The sequence below is a fragment of the Erythrolamprus reginae genome, unplaced genomic scaffold (genome assembly GCF_031021105.1).
Source record: "Erythrolamprus reginae isolate rEryReg1 unplaced genomic scaffold, rEryReg1.hap1 H_5, whole genome shotgun sequence".
NCBI classification, from domain to species: domain Eukaryota; kingdom Metazoa; phylum Chordata; class Lepidosauria; order Squamata; family Dipsadidae; genus Erythrolamprus; species Erythrolamprus reginae.
Genome location: NW_027248506.1, coordinates 366174 through 393155, shown reverse-complemented (window position 1 = coordinate 393155; position 26982 = coordinate 366174). Strand labels below are relative to the sequence as shown.

General features: G+C 39.7%; 1 protein-coding gene across 1 annotated transcript; it reads left to right on the top strand.

Annotated features, from left to right (window-relative positions):
* The first annotated feature begins 920 nt into the window (after positions 1-920).
* LOC139155740 (broad substrate specificity ATP-binding cassette transporter ABCG2-like) lies at positions 921-26467 on the top strand. Its single transcript, XM_070731014.1, has 16 exons — positions 921-937; positions 2824-2995; positions 3652-3711; positions 4100-4214; positions 7448-7600; positions 8523-8680; positions 9752-9903; positions 11458-11562; positions 12839-13080; positions 15764-15846; positions 17671-17760; positions 18550-18674; positions 20294-20448; positions 22544-22633; positions 25102-25196; positions 26300-26467. The coding sequence occupies exons 2-16, from the start codon at positions 2880-2882 to the stop codon at positions 26445-26447; spliced, it is 1887 nt and encodes a 628-aa protein (XP_070587115.1). The 5' UTR covers positions 921-937; positions 2824-2879; the 3' UTR covers positions 26448-26467.
* The last annotated feature ends 515 nt before the right edge of the window (positions 26468-26982 follow it).

Here is a 26982-nt window from a genome sequence, read left to right as displayed (position 1 = left end):
ACTGCCCCTACCCCAAAAGCCAACTGCATTCCTGGTAGATGATAGATGGATGGATGGATGGATGGATGGATGGATGGATGGATGGATAGATAGGATAGACAGACAGACAGACAGATAAATTAGATAGATGAGAGAGATGATAGACACAGACAGATACAGATAAATTAGATAGACAGACAGACAGACAGACAGAGACAAACAGATAAATTAGATAGATAGATGGATAGATAGAGGAGATAGATAGATAGATAGATAGATAGATAGATAGATAGATAGATAGATAGATAGAGGAGATAGATAGATAGATAGATAGATAGATAGATAGATAGATAGATAGAGGAGATAGATAGGTAGGTAGGTAGGTAGGTAGGTAGGTAGGTAGATAGATAGATAGATTAAATGGATGGATGGCTACATTAGACAGACAGACAGACAGACAGACAGACAAATAGATACATGGATGGATACATTAGATTAATGGATGGATACATTAGCTAGCCAGCTAGCTATATAGATTAATGGCGAATTAACACTAGCGCTGCCCTTCCGCCGCCCGCCTTAGCCCGCCCTTCGAGACCAAGGCTTCGAGACCAAGGCTGCACGGACGGACGGACGGAGCGAGGGAGGGGCCGTCGCTGGAACGCGGCCACGGAGGCAACCGTTACCGAGCGGTGGTAGCCACCAGGCGGCTGCAATCTCGCGCCTTCACCGGGGCAAGGCTCGCCTGGCGCTCAATTCCGCTCGCCCACCTTCCGCTCGGAGCGTCCCAGCCAGGCGGCTTCACCGTTTGAGGCGAAGGGCCGGGAAGGAGCCGCGTCCGGAGCCTGCGCGATAAACTGAGCCCTCTGCGGTCCGGGGGCCCCGGCCGGTCAGCCTTCACTCGGACGGCGGCCGCTGCTGCCAGAGGAGACGAACAAGATGGACAAAAATGCGCTCTGTACGCCCTTCCCGCTCCCCTCGAGTCCCCTCAGTTTTCTCTCTTCTCTCTCGGCCTTTTTCCTCTCAGCACCCGCCCGTTCCCTCAACTTTTGGCGGGGAACAACTTTATGACCTGTGGACTTCAACTCCCAGAATTCCCAAATGCTGGGAGTCGAAGTCCACTCAAGCTTCAAGAGTTTGTTTATTTATTTACTTTGTCCAATACACAATGAGGTTTTAGTGGGTATATATCTATACAGTATCAGTGTTTCCCAACCTTGGCAACTTGAAAATATTTGGACTTCAACTCCCAGCATTCCCCATGGGGAATTCTAGGAGTTGAAGTCCAAATATCTTCAAGTTGCCCAGGTTTGGAAACACTGATCTATATACACATAGTAAAATACATGATGAAGGTTGTAGAGGAGATAAGCATAGTAAAATATATCTAAGAAAGAATAGAAGAGAAGATATAGGAATAGAAGGAAGGTCTAGGAGATATAGGAGAGCAATAGGACAGGGGACGGAAGGCACTCTAGGGCACTTGTATTCGTCCCTTACTGACCTCTTAGGCATCTGGAGAGGTCAACCGTAGATAATCTAAGGGTAAAGTGTTGGGGGTTTGGGGATGTCACTACAGAGTCCAGTAATGAGTTCCACACTTCGACAACTCGGTTAGTGACATCATATTTTTTACAGTCAAGTTTGGAACGGTTAATATTAAGTTTAAATCTGTTGTGTGCTCTTGTGTTGTTGTGGTTGAAGCTGAAGTAGTTGTTGACAGGCAGGACGTTGCAGCATATGATCTTGTGGGCAATACTTAGATATTTATTTATTTATTTATTTATTTAGTTAGTTAGTTAGTCCAATACATAATACACGTTGAAGAGAATAGATATGTAGTTATATAACAAAAAAGAAACGAATAGAAGAAAAGATATAAAAGTATAGGTGAACAAATTTGAAAGGAAGAAAAGATAAATGAGATAAGGAGAGAAAATTGGTTAAGGCGTCTTAGTTCTAAACTTTCTAGGCCCAGGATTGAAAGTCTAGTCTTGTAAGTTGCGGGGTTCAGGGGGAAAATAATGGCTCGGGTGGCCCCCCTGGCTCTTATTGTACTCAAATGTGGCAGTTCCTTTGAGACACGGGTGGGCAAAGTCGGCTCTTCTAGGACTTGTGTGGACTTCCACTCCCAGAATCCCTGAGCCAATCATGCTTTTCAGCGCCACTGTAACTTTGAACGATGGTTAAATGGACTGTTGTAAGCCAAAGACTACTACTACGTTACAGAAATATAAATAAATAAGGATTGTATAAGTGTGCAAAGGCTTCCTGAATAATTGAAAACTCTTTGTTGTGCCTGGTTCATCTGATCATCAGGTTCCCTGGCTGCCCCAATGTCCTACTTGCAGAACTTGATATGCTACAGAATTATAAAAGAAGTACCCAAGTACTTGCAAACGTAAGGATGTCAATTCAGATAGGTTTTTCCTGCAAAAACTGAACTGACTCGTAGAGAGGTTTGATTTGGGTTTAATGCACTGGGTATTTCCAACCATTATAGAGTGCTTGTTTTACGGTACGGATGGGCTGTTAGCCATATGCAGCTTCCCACCAGCATTTTTTATTATATTTTCTGGTAAATATTGCATTAAATATTGCAATATGTAAATATTGCATTGGAAGCCATTTTTCAAAGGCAATATCTTAGCCAGGTGCAAAAATCTAACCCTTTTTAGAATATGGTGGTAAACCACAGTTCATTCAACATTATTTTAGCACAAGACGTGTATTATTTCCCAGCGTGTATTCGATAGCCGATTATTTCTTCTGCCAGCCTTGTTCTCTCCAAATCTGTTAAGGGGTTTCCAATAATTCCCTTCTGTTTTTTTTTTCCTTTTTAAGATCCTGAAAAAAGTATAGTTGACATCTCGAAGAGAAGAGTGACTTTCTCAAACAAGATGACTGTAGAAGGAAGTACCATGACCTTTTTCAATGTTTCCTATTATGTGAAATTGAAGACTGGTTACCTTGGCTTTCGGAAAGAAATTAAGAAGAACATTTTGTTCAATATCAGGTAAGTTTTAACTCTGTATGTTTCAACTTCTACCCTCAAAACGTCGCTACAGAGCACTGCACACCAAGACAACTAGAAACAAGAACAGTTTTTTCCCGAACGCCATCACTCTACTAAACAAATAATTCCTTCAACACTGTCAGACTTTTTACTAAATCTGCACTTCTATTTCTACTAGTTTTTCTCATCACTCCTATCATCCTTTTCCTCCCACTTAGGACTGTATGACTGTCACTTGTTGCTTGTATCCTAAGATTTTTATTAATATTGATTGTTTCTTCATTGCTTATTTGACCCCTATGACAATCATTAAGTGTTGTACCACATGATTCTTGATAAATGTATCTTTTTGTTTTATGTATGCTGAGAGCATCTGCACCAAGACAAATTCCTTGTGTGTCCAATCACACTTGGCCAATAAAATTCTGTTCTGTTCTGTTCTATTCTATTCTATTAAATTGATATGGGTTGGGAAGCTAAACAGGATCGCGTTTGGTTAGGTTTTGGGTGGGGGAACACCAGATAATCAATTCAAATGATGCTAATAATCACAAGTTATCAGCCTGTGAATCTAAGATAACAAAGCAAAATGTGTAGTTTGTAAAATATATGTACAGTAAACATCTCCAGAGTAACAAACTTATTTTATTTTACAGTGGTGCCATGAAACCTGGCCTTAATGCAATCCTAGGACCCACCGGCTGTGGCAAATCTTCGTAAGTGTTAAAATAACGGAACAAAAGCCCTAAAAACCCTGCAAAGACTTAGGGCTTGGAAAACATTCTTCTTTGCAGAGAGTAACAACGCAAGAGCTTGAAAGCCAATAAGAGCTGGGGACATTGTTAGCGCCTCTTTAGGGCTGGGGGGAAAAAAGCTACATTATAAGACACACCCTAATTATCAACCTCTTTTATGGAGGAAAGAGATGCGTCTTATACACTGAAAAATACGGTATGTAGCTGTTTTGAAAGCTCCTCTTTTTATCCATCTGTGTGTAGGCACAGATAAATGGCAATTTCGAAGGATCGCAAAGCCGCAATTGATGTGTTCCCGAAATGGAGGTCTCCATCATTTTAATTGAAATGGGTTTTATTTTCCTTTTAGGCTATTGGACATTTTATCCACACGGAAAGATCCCCAAGGACTGTCTGGGGATATTTTGTTAGATGGCATGGCCCTGCCAACACATTTTAAATGTATGTCTGGATATGTAGTACAGGTAAGCCTTTTGTTGCTATGTGTAATCTCACATGTTTTATTTCCAAGCAGTCCTGTAGTATAGAACCCCCTTTTCATTTCTCTGTCACTCAATTTATTTATTATACATTGGGCCAAGTAGAATAGTTTGCTTTATCTATCTATCTATCTATCTATCTATCTATCTATCTATCTATCTATCTATCTATCTATCTATCTATCTATCTATCTATCTATCTATCTATCTACCTACCTACCTACCTACCTACCTACTTACTTACTTACTTATTTATTTTTTATTGGATTTGTATGCCGCCCCTCTCCGTAGACTCGGGGCGGCTAACAACTGTGGTAAAAACAACATGCGACAGACAATCCAATACTAAAGCAGCTAAAAACCCTTATTTTAAAATCAATCATACATACAAACAAACGTACCATACATAAATTGTAGAAGCCTAGGGGGAAAGAATATCTCAGGCCCCCCCATGCGTGATGACAGAGGTGGGTTTTAAGAAGCTTACAAAAGGCAAGAAGGGTGGGGGCAATTCTAATCTCCGGGGGGAGTTGGTTCCAGATGGCCGTGGCCACCACAGAGAAGGCTCTTCCCCTGGGTCCCGCCAAATGACATTGTTTAGTTGACATGAACGAGAATATTTTAATTTTAATATCTTTTGTGTGTGCGTGTGTGTGTGTGTGTGTGTGTGTGTGTGTGTATTTACATGTGCCTTTATGTACTTGTATAATCTACATACTTAATTTCCCAGAAGTCCTGTAGTATAAGACGGAGTGGCTGTGGGTTTTGCCTCCCAAGGACAATTCCATCTGTCCGTCCATCACCCTGGGGGGGGGAATTATTGACCCCCTCAGAGAGGGTCCGCAACTTGGGCGTCCTCCTCGATCCACAGCTCACATTAGAAAACCATCTCTCAGCTGTGGCGAGGGGGGCGTTTGCCCAGGTGCACCAGTTGCGGCCCTATCTGGACCGGGACTCATTGCTCACAGTCACTCATGCCCTCATCACCTCGAGATTCGACTACTGTAATGCTCTCTACATGGGGCTACCTTTGAAAAGTGTTCGGAAACTTCAGATCGTGCAGAATGCAGCTGCGAGAGCAGTCATGGGCTTACCTAGGTATGCCCATGTTTCACCATCACTCCGCAGTCTGCATTGGCTGCCGATCAGTTTCCGGTCACAATTCAAAGTGTTGGTTATGACCTTTAAAGCCCTTCATGGCATTGGACCAGAATATCTCCGAGACCGCCTACTGCCGCACGAATCCCAGCGACCGATTAGGTCCCACAGAGTGGGCCTTCTCCGGGTCCCGTCAACTAAACAATGTCGGTTGGCGGGCCCCAGGGGAAGAGCCTTCTCTGTGGCAGCACCGGCCCTCTGGAACCAACTCCCCCCGGAGATTAGGACTGCCCCTACTCTTCCTGCCTTCCGTAAACTCCTTAAAACCCACCTTTGTCGTCAGGCATGGGGGAACTGAAAGATCTCCCCCGGGCATGTTTAATTTATATATGGTATGCTTGTGTGTATGTCTGCTAGTATATGGGGTCGTTTTAAATCTTTAATACAGTATTTTAAATTGTCAGATTATTTATGATTTGTTCCACGTGTTGTGAGCTGCCCCGAGTCTTCGGAGAGGGGCGGCATACAAATCTAAGTAATAAATAAATAAATAATAAATAAATAAATAGAACCCCCTTTTCATTTCTCTGTTGCTCAATTTATTTATTATACATTGGCCAAGTAGAATAGTTTGCTTAATGAGCGAGAATATTTTAATTCGAATATCTTGTGTGTTTACATGTGTCTTTATGTATTTGTATTAATGTGTTTTTTTCTTTATATTTTTAAAAATGTATATATTTCAATAATTTTTTTTCTTTAAAAACGAATAGTTTGGTTCAGGAATACCTTATTTTTTCAGACTATAAGGCGCACCTTAGTTTTGGGGGGAGGTCCTTAGCACATTATTTTGTCCCTTGGTTAGGGCTGAAAAAAAAAGTTCTTTGGAACAGCAATAAAAATAATCCTGAAAACCGGGAAGACCCACCTCTGTCGTCAGGCATGGGGGAATTGATACTTTCCCTCCCCCTAGGCTTATAAAATTCATGCATGGTATGCTAGGATGTATGATTGGTTTTTAAATTTGGGTTTTAAATTAACTTAAATATTAGATTTGTTTACATTGTATTATTATTGCTGTTAGCCGCCCCGAGTCTGCGGAGAGGGGCGGCATACAAATCTGATTAATAAATAAATAAAATAAATAAATAAGATCCTTAGCACCTCATTAGGGCTGAAAAAACCTTTTTCAAAGGGAGCAGCAATGAAAACAAGACTGCAAGCTGGGAAAGTCATTAGCATCTTGTTATGTCTAGAGGAAAAAAAGCTTCGAAAAAGCTACATTTGGGGCATAATCTGCCGCATGAATCCCAGCGACCGGTTAGGTCCCACAGAGTTGGCCTTGTCCGGGTCCCGTCGACTAAACAATGTCATTCGGCGGGACCCGGGGGAAGAGCCTTCTCTGTGGCAGCCCCGACCCTCTGGAACCAGCTCCCCCTGGAGATTAGAACTGCCCCCACCCTCCTTGCCTTTTGTAAACTCCTTTAAACCCACCTCTGCCGTCAGGCATGGGGGAATTGAGACATCTCCCCCGGGCCTATACAGTTATGCATGGTATGTTTGTGTGTATGTTTGCTTTTAATAATGGGTTTTTTTTTAGTGTTTTTAAATTATTAGATTTGTTGCACATTGTTTTATTGTTGTTGTGAGCCGCCCCGAGTCTCTGGAGAGGGGCGGCATACAAATGTAATAAATAAATAAATAAATGAATGAATGAATAAATGAATGAATGAATGAATGAATGAATAAAATAATAATAATAATAATAATAATAATAATAATAATAATAATAATAAGAGCCACCCAAATTTTCAGCCTCTTTTAGGAGGGAAAAGGTGCATCTTACACTCCAAAAAAATTGGGGAATTTTGGGCTCAATTGTGGTTGTAAGTTGAGGGCTATGGGATGGGGTGGTGGTGGAAGTCTTTGAAAATCCTATATAGGTGGGGGCATGTCTTTGTATAAAATGCATATCTGTTTTGATAGTTTTTTAAAAAGAGCACAGATTCCGTGAATGCTCAAAACCCTCTTAATTGTCTCATAATGACTGTACTGTAGTCTAAGCAAGTCTAATGTCCAAATGAAAATGCCCCGTTGTGGTTTTTTTTTAAACCTCTAAGGATGACATAGTGATGGGCACCTTGACAGTCAGAGAAAACTTAATGTTTTCAGCAGCCCTTCGGCTACCTTTATCGACGACCAAATATGAAAAGAATCAGAGGGTTGAACAGATTCTCAAGGAATTGGATTTGGCTAGAGTTGCAGATTCTAAGGTATCTATACATACATAGGCATCATTTTTAATCACAAATGAGGTCCCAGTGTTTCGTGGTGTGAATATTTATGCCTGTAAAGAATGGTACAAACCCACCGTCTACGAAGGATGTGGGTTTTTTTCTGGAATCCAGAAAAATATGTCTAGTTGTATACGTAAGCTGCAACATGGTGTTTGTCCACCAGCCCTCCACTCATCCACTACTCGCAACAGCATACCATGCACAACTAGACTTACAATCATAGGTTGTGAAAGCTTAGAATTATGTTGTCTTATACACGACCTAAGCATAGCCCCCCCCAAAGAATCTCTCTAGGAATCTCCTGGGAGGAAACAGGGCCGGAAAAAGCAGGGAGAAGCCTCCGTGGGGCCTCTCTAGGAATCTCCTGGGAGGAAACAGGGCCGGAAAAGGTGGTGAGAAGCCTCCGTGGGGCCTCTCTAGGAATCTCCTGGGAGGAAACAGGACCGGAAAAAGCAGGGAGAAGCCTCTGTGGGGCCTCTCTAGGAATCTCCTGGGAGGAAACAGGGCCGGAAAAGGCGGTGGGAAGCCTCTGTGGGGCCTCTCTAGGACTCTCCTGGGAGGAAACAGGGCCTGAAAAGGCGGGGAGAAGCCTCCGTGGGGCCTCTCTAGGACTCTCCTGGGAGGAAACAGGGCCTGAAAAGTTGGGGAGAAGCCTCTGTGGGGCCTTTCTAGGAATCTCCTGGGAGGAAACAGGGCCCGAAAAGGCGGTGAGAAGCCTCCGTGGGGCCTCTCTAGGACTCTCCTGGGGGGAAAAATTCTAGTTAAGAATTTGTAAGTAGAGGCACCATTGTATTTGAAGTGGGCATCATTTAAAGTATTTTATGCTGTAATATTCTCCCCCCCCCAATACCGTTACATTTCCAAGACGTTTATTTTGCCATTTCCTTTGCTGCACCAGGTTGGCACCTATTTTACTCGTGGAGTTTCCGGGGGGGAAAGGAAAAGGACGAGCATTGGATTAGAACTCATTACTAACCCCAAAGTGTTGTTCTTAGATGAACCAACCACGGGATTGGATTCTAGCACAGCCAACGCTGTCCTGCTCCTCTTAAAAAGGTAATTTGTGCCACAGGTGGGGCTCGAGTTGCGGCCGGTCGTGTAGTGACTGCTTGAATAATAATAATAATAATTAATAATTTATTAGATTTGTATGCCGCCCCTCTCCGAAGACTCGGGGCGGCTCACAACAAGCGATAAAACAATATTGTACAGGCACAAATCTAATATTAAGAAAAAACTAAAAACCCTATCAATTAAAAACCAAACAGCACATACATACCAAACATAAATTATAATAAGCTTGGGGGAAAGGTCTCTCAAGTCCCCCATGCCTGGCGGTATAGATGGGTCTTAAGTAGTTTACGGAAGACGAGGAGGGTGGGAGCAGTTCTAATCTCCGGGGGGAGTTGAAGTTGCAACGGCATTGGAAAAAGTCATTTGCAGCAGACGTTTGCTTACAAATCTAATAAATTTACAAATTTACATATGATTAATAAATCATAATCATACTTGGTCATCATGGCAAAAAAAAAGAGAAGTTTGTAAAATAGAGCGCAACTCATTTAAACAATTGCTTGAGAACCACCTGTACTTGTGTCACTCCTGGCGGACAGGAGAATCTTCTTCATCAGGTGTCATTCATTCGTTTCATATGTCTTTTACAACCCTGGCAGCATTTAATGTTGCAGGCAAGCTCTGCCCATAGCTTAGACCAATGATGGCGAACCTGTGGCGCACGTACCTTAGGTCAGTGTTTCCCAACCTTGGCAATTTGAAGATATCTGGACTTCAACTCCCAGAATTCTCCAGCCAGCGAATATCTTCAAGTTGCCAAGGTTGGGAAACACTGCCTTAGGTGGCACTCTCTAGGAATCTCCTGGGAGGAAACAGGGCTGGGAAAGGCAGGGAGAAGCCTCTGTGGGGCCTCTCTAGGAATCTCCTGGGAGATTTGCTTTTACATTGATTCCTATGGGGAAAATTGCTTCTTCTTACAAACTTTTCTACTTAAGAATGTGGTCACAGAATGAATTAAGTTCGTAAGTAGAGGTACCACTGTAGTTTGATGCAGAGCAATTAGAAGCACAGACTTCTTACACCAGGTAATGGTCTTCCCTGTGTTGCATCCAGGATGTCCCTGCAAGGAAAGACCATCATTTTTTCCATCCATCAGCCCCGCTATTCTATTTTCAAGTTGTTTGACACCCTGACGTTACTTGCTGCTGGAAAGTTATTGTATCACGGGCCAGCTGACAACGCCCTCCCCTATTTCAAGAGTCTCGGTGAGTTTCTAATGGGGCATGCCCCATTCTTATCCCACTTCATTATCCCTCTGCCTTTCTAATTGGGGAGTTAACATTCCAACTGTCGGGCGGTAGGAAAAGCAAGTCGAATGCTTGGCTGCATAGCTAGAGGTATAACAAGCAGAAAGAGGGAGATTGTGATCCTGTTGTATAGAGCGCTGGTGAGACACCATTTGGAATAATACTGTGTTCAGTTCTGGAGACCTCACCTACAAAAAGATATTGACAAAATTGAAGGGGTCCAAAGACGGGCTACAAGAATGGTGGAAGGTCTGAAGCATAAAACGTATCAGGAAAGACTTCATGAACTCAATCTGTAGAGTCTGGAGGACAGAAGGAAAAGGGGGGACATGATTGAAACATTTAAATATGTCAAAGGATTAAATAAGGTCCAGGAGGGAAGTGTTTTTAATAGGAAAGCGAACACACGAACAAGGGGACACAATCTGAGGTTAGTTGGCAGAAAGGTCAGAAGCCACGTGAGAAAATATTATTTTTCTGAAAGAGTAGTAGATGCTTGGAGCAAACTTCCAGCAGACGTGGTTGGTTAATCCACAGTAACTGAATTTAAACATGCCTTGGATAAACATAGATCCATCCTAAGATAAAAATCTAATAAATAGGTAGGTAGGTAGGTGGGTAGGTAGGTAGGTAGATAGATAGATAGGTAGATGATAGATAGATAGTTAGATGATAGATAGGTAGATGGGTAGATAGGTAGATGGATAGATAGATAGATAGATAGATAGATAGATAGGTAGGTAGGTAGGTAGATACATAGATAGATAGTTGATAGATGATAGATAGGTAGATAGATAGATAGATAGATAGATAGATAGATAGATAGATAGATAGATAGATAGAAGGGTAGATAGGTAGATAGATAGATAGGTAGGTAGGTAGGTAGGTAGATAGATAGATGATAGATAGGTAGGTAGATAGGTAGATAGATAGATAGAGAGATAGATGATAGATAGATAGATGGATAGATAGATAGATGATAGGTAGGTAGGTAGGTAGATAGGTAGATAGGTAGGTAGGTAGGTAGGTAGGTAGATAGGTAGATAGATAGATAGATAGATAGTTAGAGAGACAGACAGACAGACAGACAGACAGAGGTCTTTTTCTGACGTCAATCTTCTTTGCTTCTATGTTTTCAGTAAAAAATGGAATTTTTTTAAAAAAAATTATATTTATTTGTCTAACCTAAGACACAGCAACAGGAATTTTGGGCTCAGTTGTAATCATAACTCTGTATAAGCACCTTTGGTTGGATGGGCAGTTTTAGGATCTAAATATAGTAAAGCTTTGCTATCTCTGAAAACAATTCTATCAGTTGGAATGTTATGGTTTATAATATCTAATTAAAAAAAGAAAATATTTGTCAGTACCCTTTTTGTCTATCCCTCATTAAGCATGACGAAGTAGCCAATTGGATGCAACTTAAAAAAAACACGCCAAATTGTAATTGCTTTATGAGTTTTTATTAAAACCGCTGTGGTAATGATTTTTTTTTATTTAAAATCCTTACAGGTTTTGTGTGCGAACCGTACAACAACCCTGCTGATTTCTTTCTGGATATCATCAATGGGGACTCCTCGGCCGTTACAGCGAGTAAAATGACCATTCACAACACAGGTATAAACGGACAACCTTGTTCAGATATTCTGCGGAGGAAATTATTATTATTATTATTATTATTATTATTATTATTATTATTATTATTAATTAGATTTGTATGGAGGCGGGAGGGAGATTGTGCTCCAAGGGCAGTTCTGTTATTTCCAATACTCCACACTCCAAAATAAAGTTGGCTGGCTGGAAAATTTTGGGAATTTCCCCAACCCCAAAATCTTCAAATTTAAATTATTTACTCTTTTTTTTAAAAAATAAAGTTTTTATTTACAAGGATAAATACAATAAGTACAAATAACAGTGTAGACATGTCGAGATACAAGGAAAAAAAAAAAGAGAATTGGGTAATTGGGAAATTAAAAAACAAAGATTGTGTGTGAAATTATGGTCTAGACAATATGCATTTAACAGTAACCAGGAACAGACAAAACAAACAAGCAGACAAACAAACAAACAAACAGACAGACAGACAGACAGACAGACAAACAAAAAAAGAGAAAGAAAAAAGAAAGAAAAGTAGAGGAGAAAAAAGAAAGGAAAAGGCAGGCGGGTGTACAGTAGATCTCTATTGGAATTATGAACTAGAAATATTCTCAGTAGCTCATTACCTTATATCTAATATTTTAAATTATAAATAAGTAAGAGAAAGTGTTGAATAAATCAAAATAAGGAGTTTTTAAGAAAGCCAGTCTAATTTTAACATATACCGATGTCTCATACATCCATTTAGAAGAAAAAAGGAAGATTTGACACCAGATATGTATCTATTTAAATATATAGGGTTCTTTCCATTTATTGGCCAAATTCTTCTTTTTTTCTAACCAGCGATAGAAGGGATCCCAGCAGTTACTGAATGAAGAATCATCATTATTTCTAATGTCCAGGGTTAATTTGGATGTTTCTGCGCAGTATTTAATTTTTCCTATTATTGAGTGCTCTTGTCCTCCTGTCCTGTTATCCTTTTTATCACTTCTTTATACTTTGTTATGTTAATACAAAATATAAGTCTATACTTGTTTGACAAATATAATACATAAAATAAATAAATAGAATAGAATTGAAGTCTGCAAGTCTTAAAGTTGCCAGGTTTGAGGTCCCCTGAGTCCTAGAACACAAACTTTGGATCAGCTGACCTGTACAGTAGTCCCTCACCTATCGCTGGTGTTACGTTCCAGACCTGGCCGCGATAGGTGAAGCGCGGTATAGCGAGGGACTACTGTACGTGTCTCTCGTTTTATTTGAATGCACTAATTTTGGTTTTTCGTTGTCACTCGCGCAGTTCTTGAGGCCACTGAAAGAGAACAGGAGACCATTGCTGCAACACTAGCACTACAGTTTGCCAAGTGCATTTTCTACAAAAAACTGACCGAAGAACTGGATGCATTATCTAAGGAGCAGAAAAGACAGGGGTCAATGATTAAAGGAATTGCATATTCTACTCCTTTTCTCCATCAACTCAAGTGGCTGTCCAGGCGCACATTTAAAAATTTGATAGGCAACCCACAAAATTCCACAGCCCAGGTAAACAAAGTGACCTCCTCCTCTTCCTACTCCCCCTTCATATATTATGAAATAAACTCTGTGTATCATTTAAGTGGTTTTTGAAACAACTAATCTGTGGCTGATCTAGAATTACTGCATTTAAGCCTATTTCAGGGGTTACAAATGGAGTCCTCAAAAATAAAATCAAACCATGGCTTCCTTTTTTTATTTATTGTATTTTTTTATTTATTTTGTCCAATACACAATGAGGGTTTTAGTGGGTATATATCAATATACACATAGTAAAATACATGATGAAGGTTATAGAGGAGATACTCATAGTGAAATATATCTAAGAAATAATAGAAGAGAAGATATAGGAATAGAACATATCAATGAAAGAATAGAAGAGAAGATATAGGAATAGAACATATCAATGAAAGAATAGAAGAGAAGATATAGGAATAGAACATATCAATGAAAGAATAGAAGAAGAGATATAGGAATAGAAGAAAGACATAGGAGATATAGGAGAGCAATAGGACAGGGGACGGAAGGCACTCTAGTGCACTTGGACTCGCCCCTTACTGACCTCTTAGGAATCTGGAGAGGTCAACCGTAGATAATCCAAGGGTAAAGTGTTGGGGGTTTGGGGATCTAGTCATCTTCTAGATCTTCTAGATCAGGGGTATGCAAAGTTGGCTCTTCTATGACTCGTGGACTTCAACTCCCAGAATTCCTGAGCCAATACTCCTAGCTCAGGAATTCTGGGAGTTGAAGTCCACATGCCATAGAAGAGCCAACTTTGCATACCCCTGGTCTAGATCATGAAACCAACTTCGGTTGTTAAGATGTCATATTAAGCTCAGCTAAGGGAGCCTGCTAGTTAGAACTTAATAATCTGTTGGGTGGTCCATGAGATAATTCCTCTGATCAGTGCTTCACCATGTTTCCCAAATGTACTAGAAGGAAACTTTAATGCTTGTAACAGGCATTAACATGTAGGGATGCAGGGATTCCCCAAAAAAATCAAATTGTGACTGGGACAGTGTTGAAAATGTCACGTCCATCATCACCAACTGCCATCAAAAAGGAGCAGGGCTTTGGTAACATGCTTGTAGTTTCCATCTTCATTTTTCGGACAGTGGAGGCTTTGAAGGTTTTTCCTTTATATAGCATCTCTGCCTCTCTCAGTGTGATCTTTGGGTCCAGCTAATGTTCTTGCAAAATTGTCAAATGGTAAAAAAAAAGAAAAAAGTACATAGTAATTATTACATTTTCTACGCAAAGAAGCCACGAGGTTAAAAAGTTTTGTTATGTCTATGCTGATCTTACGTGGATCTTATAAATTGCTTTGTAAAAATTTGACCTTGTGAGAAGAATTATGATTTTAGGAGCTTACAATTTTCCTCTCAGCTAAGAGCTCTGATTTTTTCCCCCTCACAATCACTTCTATCTCCCTAACCTCATTATAGGTGGATTTTTGAAGGCATTCTTCCAAAATCCTTTACATTTCAAGGAATTAATCCCCTTTGTTAATCCTCTTAAATGGGTCTAGCTATGATCCTTGTTTCCCACTCCAATTGTTTAATGGTAGAATTAGGTTTGGATCTTTCGGCAACCACTTTTAAGAGCTTGCTGTCATGTTGATTGAGGAAATCCTTCCTGTTCAACACTTCAGAACAGCCTGTCACCATCACCTTAGCTGAGAGTTTAATTATGTGGGCTTATTCTTCAAAATAAAAATCTTAGATATCCGTCACTTTAATTATGGTAATTGCTGCCACAATCCTAGGCATATTTATGTAAGAGTAATCCCCATTAACCAAATGGTAATTCTGAGTAGACATTAGTATTCCTTGGTTAACACATTCAAGCGTTGTCTGTTTTATTTTTAATACCCTCTAACTTAAACTGCTGCTGTACTGTGACTTTGGAAGTCCATGGAGTTTCCAGACAGAGAATTCTCAACTAATGGCCACACTGATTAAAATTATGAAAGCTAAAGACTCTAGATCAAATTGTTTGTTGGTTAGGCCAAAACCAGCCCAACTCAACTCAACTCAACTCAACCTACCCTACCCTACCCTAACTTAACCTAACCTACCCTAATCTACCCTAACCTAACCTACCCTAATCTACCCTAACCTATGCTACCCTAATCTACCCTACCCTACCCTACCCTACCCTAATTTAACCTAACCTACCCTAATCTACCCTAACCTAGCCTAACCCAATCTAACCTAACCTAACCTAGCCTAACCCAGTATGTTTTCAAAATTTCGATAAGGTTGGGTTTATACATAGGTAAAATATGCTTTGATTGTGGAATAGTGAACTATAGGAATCTAATCAACTGTATCTTAGTCAATGGCTAAGAGATACATACCATTGGTTAGTACAATGTAAGATACCTATCTCCCCAGCCAAGTCTACCAGATCTAAGGTGCAAAAGTGGGAGTTTTCTTTAACTCTTTGATTCCATTTAGTGGTTGATTAGATTTTTGCAGTATACATCACCCTCCCAGTTGTAAAAGCAGAGTGCTTCTTATCTCTATTCTTCCTATTCTTTCTTGGTCATTGGGATGGAATATTTGTCATATCATTTCAATTGTGGAGCTACGGAAAGCAGGTATATTTTTTTCATAAGCTCATCAATTTGTCAAAACATTTCATCCCTGTCATTCTATCATTGATAATCTGAAGTACCCTTTCTTCCTAGATAGCTATTATCACGGTCATGGGAATAATTACTGCAGCTCTTTTTTCTGGTGTTAAAAACGATGCAACCGGCATTCAAAACAGGTGAGTTAATGTAAGAATCATTCTTCTAAACCAAGTGCACCTTTGTCAATTAATAGTTTAACTTTTGAGATTAGCCGGGCATAGAACAATTACAGTGTTCCCTCGATTTTCGCGGGTTCGAACTTCACGGAAAGTCTATACCACGGTTTTTCAAAAATATTAATTAAAAAATACTTTGTGGGTTTTTTTCCCTATACCACAGTTTTTCCCACCCAATGACATCATATGTCATCGCCAAACTTTCGTCTGCCTTTAATAAATATTTTTTTAAATAAACTTTAATAAATAAACATGGTGAGTAATAATCTGAATGGTTGCTAAGGGAATGGGAAATTGCAATTCAGGGGTTTAAAGTGTTAAGGGAAGGCTTGTGACACTGTTCATAGCCAAAAATAGTGTATTTACTTCCGCATCTCTACTTCGCGGAAATTCGACTTTCCCGGGCGGTCTCGGAACGCATCCCCCACGAAAAGCGAGGGAACACTGTATACTAAAAAATGTTAGCATTACAATCTCCAATATTGTTTTAATTATTGCATGCTCTTTTACTTGTAGAGCAGGGAAGAATAATTTCCTAGGAAATTAGATAAATCACATCAGTTTTGATGACTTGATCAAAGTATAGTGTTTTGTTTTGTTTTCAGAAAAATTAGGCAATTTCCATTGGGATTGTCCCTAGGAATAAGATCAAGACCATCAAAATGGGCAATAGAAACTATTTTTCTTTTGGAAATGTTGATATGTTATGGGGTCTCTGAACTTGGTTATTCTCTTGCAGATGTTTCATTACCAAATTAGGTAATATCACCTAGGTCAGGGATATGCAAAGTTGGCCCTTCTTTGACTTGTGGACTTCAACTCCCAGAATTCCTGAGCCAATCATGCTAGCTCAGGAATTCTGGGAGTTCAAGTCCACATGTCATAGAAGAGCCAACTTTGCCTGCCCTTGGCCTAGGTTCACCAACCCTGAGCTACAAATATTCACTTCTCTTGATATTTTATGCTCTCTTATGGGCTCATAGTATATGCCTATAAAAGGTTCAATTGCCTAAGTCCAGGGTAGGCAAAGTTGGCTGTTCTATGACATGTGGACTTCAACTCCCAGAATTCCTGAGCTAGCACAATTGGCTCAGGAATTCTGGGAGTTGAAGTCCACAAGTCATAGAAGAGCTAACTTTGCCTACCCCTGGCCAAAGTTGTGTAACCAAGCCCTTGATGTTTCTGGTTTCCAGTATAACTTAAAATGCATATATTTTTGATTAGCAAAAGTCACATGTACAGAGTGTCTATGTCCTTATTATCTGTATTTCAGCAGGTTCCTGCTTGCTGTGTTGTATCATGCCACAATATTTGGGTTTTAGATGACCACTAGACAGAAGCAAAGTCTTAAGCTTTCTCTATTTCTTTGCTACTGTCTAGTAATCATTGGGTATATATATACCAGGGTGATTCGACAGAAAAAACATATAACCCTTTCCTGGTACAAAGCTGAAGGGATTAGATACTGTAGCCTAGAGGTTAATTCTTTGCCTCACAAGGCAAAAGGCTGCAAGTTCAAATCCCAGTGAGGGTATGGCTAGCTGATGAGGCCAGAACAAGGCCGAAATAGATATATCCAAGTCTCCCTTAATTTTCAAATTCAGCAAAAACATGTGACACACACACACACACACACACACACACACACTGTAAAATTATCCTAATTTGGGGGCACTCTTGGTTTTCTTATATTTGTGATCCTATCATACTCTATGTTATTAGTGCTTCGTATTTGTGGTCCATAATATGTTCTCTCTTTCTAATTTGAAAATTCTTGCATTGCAGAATTGGTGCTTTGTTCTTTTTGGCAACGAATCAGGTTTTGAACAGTATTACAACCGTTGAACTTTTTATCACAGAAAAAAGGATATTTATGTAGGTAAATCTGCATGTAATTGAACATGATTTTTTTTCTCTTATAGTTAGTAGTTGCATTTGTTTACTCTTTAGTTAATCCCATGGGATCTCCAGGTTTGCTCATTGGGTCTGTCTGGGGTAGTGTAACCCCACCCAAGGCCAAAGATGGGTCTAGATGCAGAAGGTCTCATCCACAGCTACTCCATCCAAACAGGGTTAAGCTCAAGTTTGTTGTTCCCATGCACAGCCAAATTTTTTACTGCCACACTGTGGGTGTGGCTTATTTTGTGGGTGTGGCTTAATGGTCATGTGACTGGGTAGATGTGATCAGGTGGGAGTGACTTGAACGATCATCATTGTTCAAGTGAACTGTTAAGTCTTCGACTTACAACCTCACCAGTGTCGCTCACTGGGGTGACAATTTGCTTTGCGTTTCCCACGCGCTCCATCCTGGGTCACCCCCCCCACCTCAAGCTGGGTGGCTAGACGAACGAGTGCTGCCAGGAGCATAAACGCTGCCAGCGCCGCTTCCATCCCGCCTTCTGCTTGCACCTCAGGCGGGAGGTGGCCGCGAGGTCGAGATGATCATACGAGATGATCGACATACGAGGTCGACTCTGGCACGAATTAAACTCGTATGTCGAGGTGCCACTGTATTTCATCATTTAATTGAGCATTTAAGATAATTGAGGAAAATCCACTAAATTCCTACATGGGCCTAAGCCCGACTCTGAAACCTGCTATATGCATTTATTTGATCACTCAGGTTTTGCGTATGTCTACAAAATGTCTTTTTCCCCCTTGCAGACATGAATATATAAGCGGCTATTATAGAGTGTCCGCATATTTCTTCTCAAAAATAATAGCCGACATGTTGCCCATGAGGACTTTGCCAGGGATCATCCTCACCTGCTTGAATTATTTCACAATAGGCAAGTGAACTCAGTCCTGTATCCTTTTTTTTTGTGGTACAGAGAAATGAGACATATTGGTTGCTTTCTGTTTTTATTTTTAAAATTTTTAAAAATTCTGCCTTTGTTACTTTTTAAAAACCTCAAGGGAGAAAATATACCTAATATTTCTACCTATTCCCCCCTCCCCCGATAGGAACTATTCCAAAATCACCCAGGATGTTTCATGACTCAGGCTAGACTAGAACTCCGTCTCCTGGTTTTTACCTGGTGCCTTAAAACAGTGTTTCCCAACCTTGGCAGCTTGAAGATATCTGGACTTCAACTCCCAGAATTCCCCAGCCAGCAAATGCCAAGGTTGGGAAGCACTGCCTAAAAACACTACCCTAAGTTGGCTCTCTTTAGTTATAATCACTCTTTTGTGCAAACAACTGACCAATTGGATGATTTATTCTCTCTGGAGTATAAGGAGGCTGAAATTGGTTTAAAACTTGGCACTTGGGTGTAGCGGAGTGCTGGCTTAAAAATTAGGAGACCAGAGTTGTTGGTGTGGGGATAATGCAAGGCAGGCCTCTCTAGGAATCTCCTGGGAGGAAACAGAGCCAGAAAAGGTGGGGAGAAGCCTCTGTGGGGCCTCTCTAGGAATCTCCTGGGAGGAAACAGGGCCTGAAAAGGTAGGGAGAAGCCTCCGTGGGGCCTCTCTAGGAATCTCCTGGGAAGAAACAGGGCCGGAAAAGGTGGGGAGAAGCCTCTGTGGTGCCTCTCTAGGAATCTCCTGGGAAGAAACAGGGCCGGAAAAGGTGGGGAGAAGCCTCCATGGGGCCTCTCTAGGAATCTCCTGGGAAGAAACAGGGCCGGAAAAGGTGGGGAGAAGCCTCTGTGGGGCCTCTCTAGGAATCTCCTGGGAGGAAACAGGGCCTCCACCCTCCCTGTGGTTTCCCCAATCTCACGCCTTATTTGCTTTCACATTGATTCCTATGGGAAAAATTGCTTCTTCTTACAAACTTTTCTACTTAAGAACCTGGTCACGGAACGAACTAAGTTCGTAAGTAGAGGCACCACTGTACAAGCATCAGTACCCTAGCACATGAAAGCAAATTCTGACATGTGGCTTGGCAGTAATCCCCGATCGCATTTAGGGGCGCTTCCTTCCGAATGGGCGTGCAGAGGGTTGTTTGCATGGCTGAAATACAGATAGTCCTTGACTTATGACCATAGGACTGAGACCAAAGGTAGTGAAGTGAATTTTGTCCTGTTTTACCATCTTTCTTGCCACAGTTGATAAGTGAGCTTCCACATTAATTTTGCTTGTCAGAAGTCTGCAAAAGCAGGACATTGCAACGGTCATAGATACATGCCACTTGCTAAGCGCCCAAAGCACGGCGGTGTTTGATCACATTACCGTGAGAATGTTGCAATGGTCAGAAGTCACTTTCCCCCCCTATTATTATTATTATTATTATTATTATTATTATTATTATTATTATTATTATTATTATTATTTATTAGATTTGCCATTATAACTTTGGATGGGCCAATAAATCAATAGTTGAGGACTATCTGTATACATCTCTGTTAAGGTTGTTATTACGTGTGTATGTACAATATATGTAGATGTGTATATATTAATTTTTTTGCAGGTTTCAAGCCAGTTTTGGCGTCCTTCTTTATCATGATGTTTACTATTGTATTAATTGCATATGCCTCTAGTTCGCTCGCTCTGGCAGTTGCAACAGGACAAAACGTCACATCCGTTGCGAACCTCCTCATAAATATTTGCTTTGTTATTATGATTGTGAGTGTTGCCTTTCGATATTTACTTGTTTATATGTAGCTTGCCTATCTTTAAAAAGTTAGGTTTGGATATTCCATTCATTGGCCTAAATGGTGGCAAACTCATTTATCTATCTATCTATCTATCTATCTATCTATCTATCTATCTATCTATCTATCTATCTGTCTATCTCTCTCTCTACCTACCTACCTACCTATCATCTATCTACAGTATCTATCATCTATCTATCTATCTATCTATCTATCTATCTATCTATCTATCATCTATTATCTATCTGTCTGTCTGTCTCTCTCTCTCTCTACCTACCTACCTACCTATCATCTATCTACAGTATCTATCTATCATCTATCTACCTATCATCTATCTATCTATCTATCTATCTATCTATCTATCTATCTATCTACCTACCTATCATCCATCCATCCATCCATCCATCCATCCATCCATCCATCCATCCATCCATCTATCTATCTATCTATCTATCTATCTATCTATCTATCTATCTATCTACCTACCTATCATCTATCTATCTATCTAACTATCTATCTATCTATCTATCTATCTATCTATCTATCTATGTCTATCTCTCTCTCTCTACCTACCTACCTACCTATCATCTATCTACAGTATCTATCATTTATCTACCTATCATCTACCTACCTACCTATCATCTATCTATCTATCTATCTATCTATCAATCAATCTATCTATCTATCTATCTATCTACCTACCTATCATCCATCTATCTATCTATTTATCTATCTATTTATCTATCTATCTATCTATCTATCTATCTATCTATCTACCTACCTACCTACCTATCATCTATCTATCTATCTATCTATTTATCTATCTATTTATCTATCTATTTATCTATCTATCTATCTATCTATCTATCTATCTATCTACCTACCTACCTACCTACCTACCTACCTACCTACCATCTATCTATCTATCTATCTATCTATCTATCAACCTACCTACCATCTATCTATCTATTTATCTATCTATCTATCTATCTATCTATCTATCTATCTATCTATCTATTTATCTATCTATCTATTTATCTATCTATCTATCTATCTATCTATCTATCTATCTACCTACCTACCTACCTACCATCTATCTATCTATCTATCTATCTATCTATCTATCTACCTACCTACCATCTATCTATCTACCTACCTACCTACCTACCTACCTACCTATCATCTATCTACCTACCTACCTACCTATCATCTATCTATCTATCTATCTATCTATCTATCTATCTATCTACCTACCTACCTACCTACCTATCTACCTATCTATCTATCAGACTTGTATTTATTTATTTATTTATTTATTTATTTATTGGATTTGTATGCCACCCCTCTCTGTGGACTTGGAACGCATCCCCAGCGAAAATTGAGGGAACACTGTATTCTCCAGTCGATCAACCACAATTTTGTGTTCTGGCTCATTGTACAACTCTAAATATTACCGGGAATTAAAAAGCTTCTGATTGCTCAGTTTAACTTAGGAATCCCTCAATAAATAAAAATTACTGGTAGTCTTGGAGAATTTTAGATCGCAACTAATTATGACCTATATTAAGTGTTTTGGGGTGTTTTTTCCCAAATATGGAAATAAGTCAAACAGGCATGATGAGGACTAGAGGCAATAAAGACAGACCAGGGTTTCATGTTGGATAGTTTTCTTACAGATCAGGGATGAGTAGCTACCGCTATGAATTGTTAGTACAGTGGATTTGTATGCCGCCCTGAGTCTACGGAGAGGGGCGGCATACAAATCCAATAAATAATAATAATAATACAGTGACTTTCAATTTGCTGGCGAGAGACAGTTTGTATGTTTCCAAAGACAATATTCTTTTTTTTTTAAAGCCTAAAATATGAATCATAAATTAAAAAATTGCAGGAAATTTGCTTCCCGGGAAATGTGAGAGTCACAAATCTATATACTGTATATGCAACGGCAGTGACTGATGAGGAATGAATCCTGGATATAAATGCAAAATTCTTTGTGTGGCTCTAGACAAAATTCTATACTATAACAGATGTCTCTCCCTCACCCCCCCTTTTTTTTCTTGCAGGTTTTTTCTGGTGTATTGGTAAATCTCACAACCATTGCACCTTCGTTACTGTGGCTGGAATACCTCAGTATCCCTCGCTATGGCCTAAATGTAAATAATATTATTATCACTAGTATTAATTTTTAGCTATTTGTGAAAGAACTCATCACCCCAAACTCTCAGATTGGTAGAATGGACTGGGAAATGGCCTTCTCTTCCTTGGCACAGTTTTATTGGTCTCTTGGGGCTAAAGTTCCTGTTTAGGAATATTCTGAGTTAGGCCATTATCTTCCCTGATTTCAGGAGGTCAGTAGTTCCCAGGGTTTCGTGGAAGTTCTGCCATCCCCAAAGAGGTTGGGGTTTGAATTTCAAACGCTTTTCCTCCAAAGGTTGTTCTTGTTCATACAGACGTTTCTATACTCTAGAACAGTGATGGTGAACCTTTTCCTGTACGGCACACATTGTCCAGATAAACCTCTTTTGGTCTATTTCTATTGTTTCCTGTGATCCAGCTGTGTATTTGAGCAACCTAATGATTATAATTAAATGAAGTACTTATAGTGGTGAGAAAAACTACTTTCATGGAAGCTCTTTGGCTAATGCTCTCCTTCTCCAGAGCCAAGTGCAATCTTTTCAAGTTACGAACAGAAAAATCGAATAATTTCTAACCTGATGTTGACATCTAGTGGTTTATTTTGAGAACTTTGTGTGATTTCTACTTTAGAAGAAACAATTCTATCCCACATAAACAGCTCCTATGTAGTGGCAAAATAAAAAAAAAATTGGCTGATAACACATTAAAAATGTAAGATACCCGAAATCTGTTTTAGGAGTAGCCTGCATCTGCATAACCAACCTGAGCTCCTATCACTTTAATCCAATTTAAATACACTGCTCAAAAAAATAAATAAATAAAGGGAACACTTAAACAACACAATACAACTCCAAGTAAATCAAACTTCTTTGAAATCAAACTGTCCACTTAGGAAACAACACTGATTGACCATCAATTTCACCTGCTGTTGTGCACATTCAACTTTGTACAGAACAAAGTATTCAATGAGAATATTTCATTCATTCAGATCTAGGATGTGTTATTTGAGTGTTCCCTTTATTTATTTTTTGAGCAGTATATTATATCAGCCTAGTCACTGTATGAATCTGATGAAGTGAGCTGTAGCTCACAAAAGCTTATGTCTTTTAATACAATTTGGCAATTGGAAAAGATGGCACCAGGTTCTGATTTGTTTTTGCCACCATAATAAACACAGCTCTTGTTCTGTCGAGCTCTCTGGTAGAATCCTCCCAAAAAATGCACAGATACAATTTCAGACACACACACATTTGAAAATTCAAAACAAGGTTCTTTATAATGAAAATTCACTTAAACTAAGCCCTCTTTTGGTATAGCAAAGAACACTCGTTTCCAAACAAACTGGTAATTTGTACAAGTCCCTTATCAGTTCTGAGATACTTAGCTTGCAGCTGGGAAGTAATTCACAGTCCTTCTTCTTTCACAAAGTGAAACACACTTTGCTCTGGTTTAGTTTCAAAGCGGGAAAAATCAGCACACAAAAGGTCAAAGTCAGTAAAGCAGTCACGAAATACAATGATCAGATAATCCTCCACAATGGCCAAACCCACAGGCTGCTCTTTATAGCAGCCTCACTAATGACCACCGCCCCACCCAACCACAGGTGGCCTCATTTTCTTGGATAATAATCTCTCAGTTGTTGCTGCCTATGCATCGCTCTCCGCATGCGTGGCTGTATCATGAACTCTTGTTCTGAATCCAAGGAGGAGCTAGAGAATTGATCTCCTTCTGAGCTGTCTGCCCCACTCTCCTCCTCCCTGTCACTCATGTCTTCTTGGTCAGAGGAGCCTTCATCAGCAGATTCCATCAGGGGCAAAACAGGCCTGCAGCATGTGGATGTCTCCCCCACATCCACAGTCCTTGGGGCAGGAGCTGGGCCAGAGCTAACCACAACAGCTCTCCTCTTCTATATACATGGAAATATGATTTTGTGATGTGCCTGGAATCCTCAAAGGATCCCTTCCAACTCTATAATTTTTGAATGGGATGAGATTACTACTATTCAAATGGATCTACCATTTGCAGTGCTTCTTAGGAGGTTTAGATGGCATGGATTACCATGTTATGAATCATACCACACATTAAAACATCTGGATTTAATTGATGTGGCTTTGGTTAGCTTTGCTGTGTCAAACATACTGGATTGTAAACCACAATCTATGTGTTATGTAGGTATATACGAAGTGCTAAACTATGGGTGCTCATCTATTTTCTACATGTGATTTTTACAGTTCATCCAAAATTGTTGATAACTAGTGAATTTGAACTGGATACTGCATGGCAGAGCATAATAATTCATTTAGAACATCAACATAACAGGGCATCAATATATCCCTATCTATTAAGACTTTAAAATTCTGATATTGCTTTAATTTTAGCAAAGCACTCTCATTCCTGTCGTTTTGTTGCCTTTTAGGTCCAACTGCACAGGAAACCTTTCAGATAATATAAGCAAGTAATTCCATTATCTGTCTGTTTTTCAAAGGCTTTGCAAATCAACGAATTTACTGGACTCAGATTTTGCAATGAAACCCCAGAAGGGGTCAACGTAACATGTGTTCCTACTTCTGCGTTTACAGTGTAAGCATCTGGCACGTGGGGAAAAGTAAAACAAGCAACAGGGCCCAAATTTCTTTAAATATTACTCATATTAATTACTACTTTGTGTTTTTTTTTTAAGGAGATACGTTCATTACATAAAAATATTCAGGACTAGTGAGTAAGACATGGAACCGTTGCCAACTTGATGGGGCAAAATGTTTGGAATTAGAAGGGTGGCTTGCAAAACATATTGAGTGACGCATCATTCATGAGACGTTAAATGTGTTGCATTCTTGTGGAAGTTTATATTTTTTTTACAATTGACTCTGAACGTGCATACGCACCACACTTCTACTGAGGCTTTCAGAAAAGCAAAGAAAGCACACACATGTGAAAACAACCGGGGAAGCATCCTTAGCCTGTTTCATTACTATTCACCAAAATTGAAAAGTAAAAATATGATATTTTCGCCCAAAACTTGCTATTCATCTTGTTTTCAGCCAAAATATGCCATGGCAAACAATGAATTTGCTTAATAACCATTCTTTTAATGGCTGTAGCATTCACCTTATGACCACAGTCCAGTGGTACCTCTGCTTACGAACTTAATTCGTTCCGTGACCAGGTTCTTAAGTAGAAACGTTTGTAAGAAGCCATTTTCCCCATAGGAGTCAATGTAAAAGCAAATAATGCGTGCGATTGGGGAAACCACAGGGAGGGTGGAGGCCCTGTTTCCTCCCAGGAGATTCCTAGAGAGGCCCCACGGAGGCTTCTCCCTGCCTTTTCCGGCTCCGTTTCCTCCCAGGAGAGTCCTAGAGAGGCCCCACGGAGGCTTCTCTCTGCCTTTTCCAGTTACAGTTTCATAGGCTCAGGTTTGTAAGTAGAAAATGGTTCTTGAGAAGAGGCAAAAAAATCCTGAACACCCGGTTCTTATCAAGAAAAGTTCGTAAGTAGAGGCGTTCTTAGGTAGAGGTACCACTGTATTTACTTAATGGCTACCACCAAAAAGGTTCTAAAACCATGGGCTGGCTGTATTATGGCCCTAAGCAAAGGACTGTCTCTATGAATTTACATCGATTAAAAAAGTAAATCAAGAATTGCATTGTCCTAATACAACATTTTTTTAAACCCATGTTTTTTAGATGCACTGGAGAAGACTATTTGAAAATGCAAGGCATTGGCATAAGTGCTTGGGCCATGTGGCAGAATCACATTGCGCTTGCATGTATGACTGTAATTTTTCTCACGCTCGCATATCTGAAATTGAAATTTCTGAAGAAGTATACTTAGCAAGAGACTATCCCTAATTTAACACAGCATTGTACTTTTATAATAAACATTTGGTTCTTGTAACACGTGGTGTACAGTTCTTGCTGGTTCATATTTTGTAATAATTGTGGAATTGCAATTGTTGTACAGCTGTTGTCTTCAAACTGAGGGCCAGTTTAAGCTCATTGTTTTGTATGGAAAATGAAACAGAACACGAAGCCCATCAAAATTCTATCCTGGGTATCAATACTGCACAAGTTGAGGACTACCAGCATACAATCTTATGTCAGCAATATTTTTATAAATAAATAAAATGACAGAATTAGAAAATGAATTTTCTTATTTTTAATCCGTGTGACCATGGAAGACAAAAATAACATTTAATCTGCCGATCGGGTGAATTTGACCAAATATTTAATTTATAAACTTTCAACTGACTTCACTGTCTTTTCATGCGTTAAAAGATCGAAAAGAAAAATCATTAGTTATATCCATGTTTATTTAAAGTTTCTGTGTAGTTTCCCAAAATGACTATAGAGTCATTCTTAAGATTTAG

What these genes read in the sequence shown, in the direction of transcription:
- LOC139155740 (XM_070731014.1), top strand. Translation starts at nt 2,880, where the DNA reads ATGACTGTAGAAGGAAGTACCATGACCTTTTTCAATGTTTCCTATTAT. An exon ending in ACAGAAAAAAGGATATTTAT is followed by an intron (nt 17,761 to 18,549) that starts GTAGGTAAATCT and finishes TCCCCCTTGCAG; the next exon opens with ACATGAATATATAAGCGGCT. An exon ending in TTTGCTTTGTTATTATGATT is followed by an intron (nt 20,449 to 22,543) that starts GTGAGTGTTGCC and finishes TTTTTCTTGCAG; the next exon opens with GTTTTTTCTGGTGTATTGGT.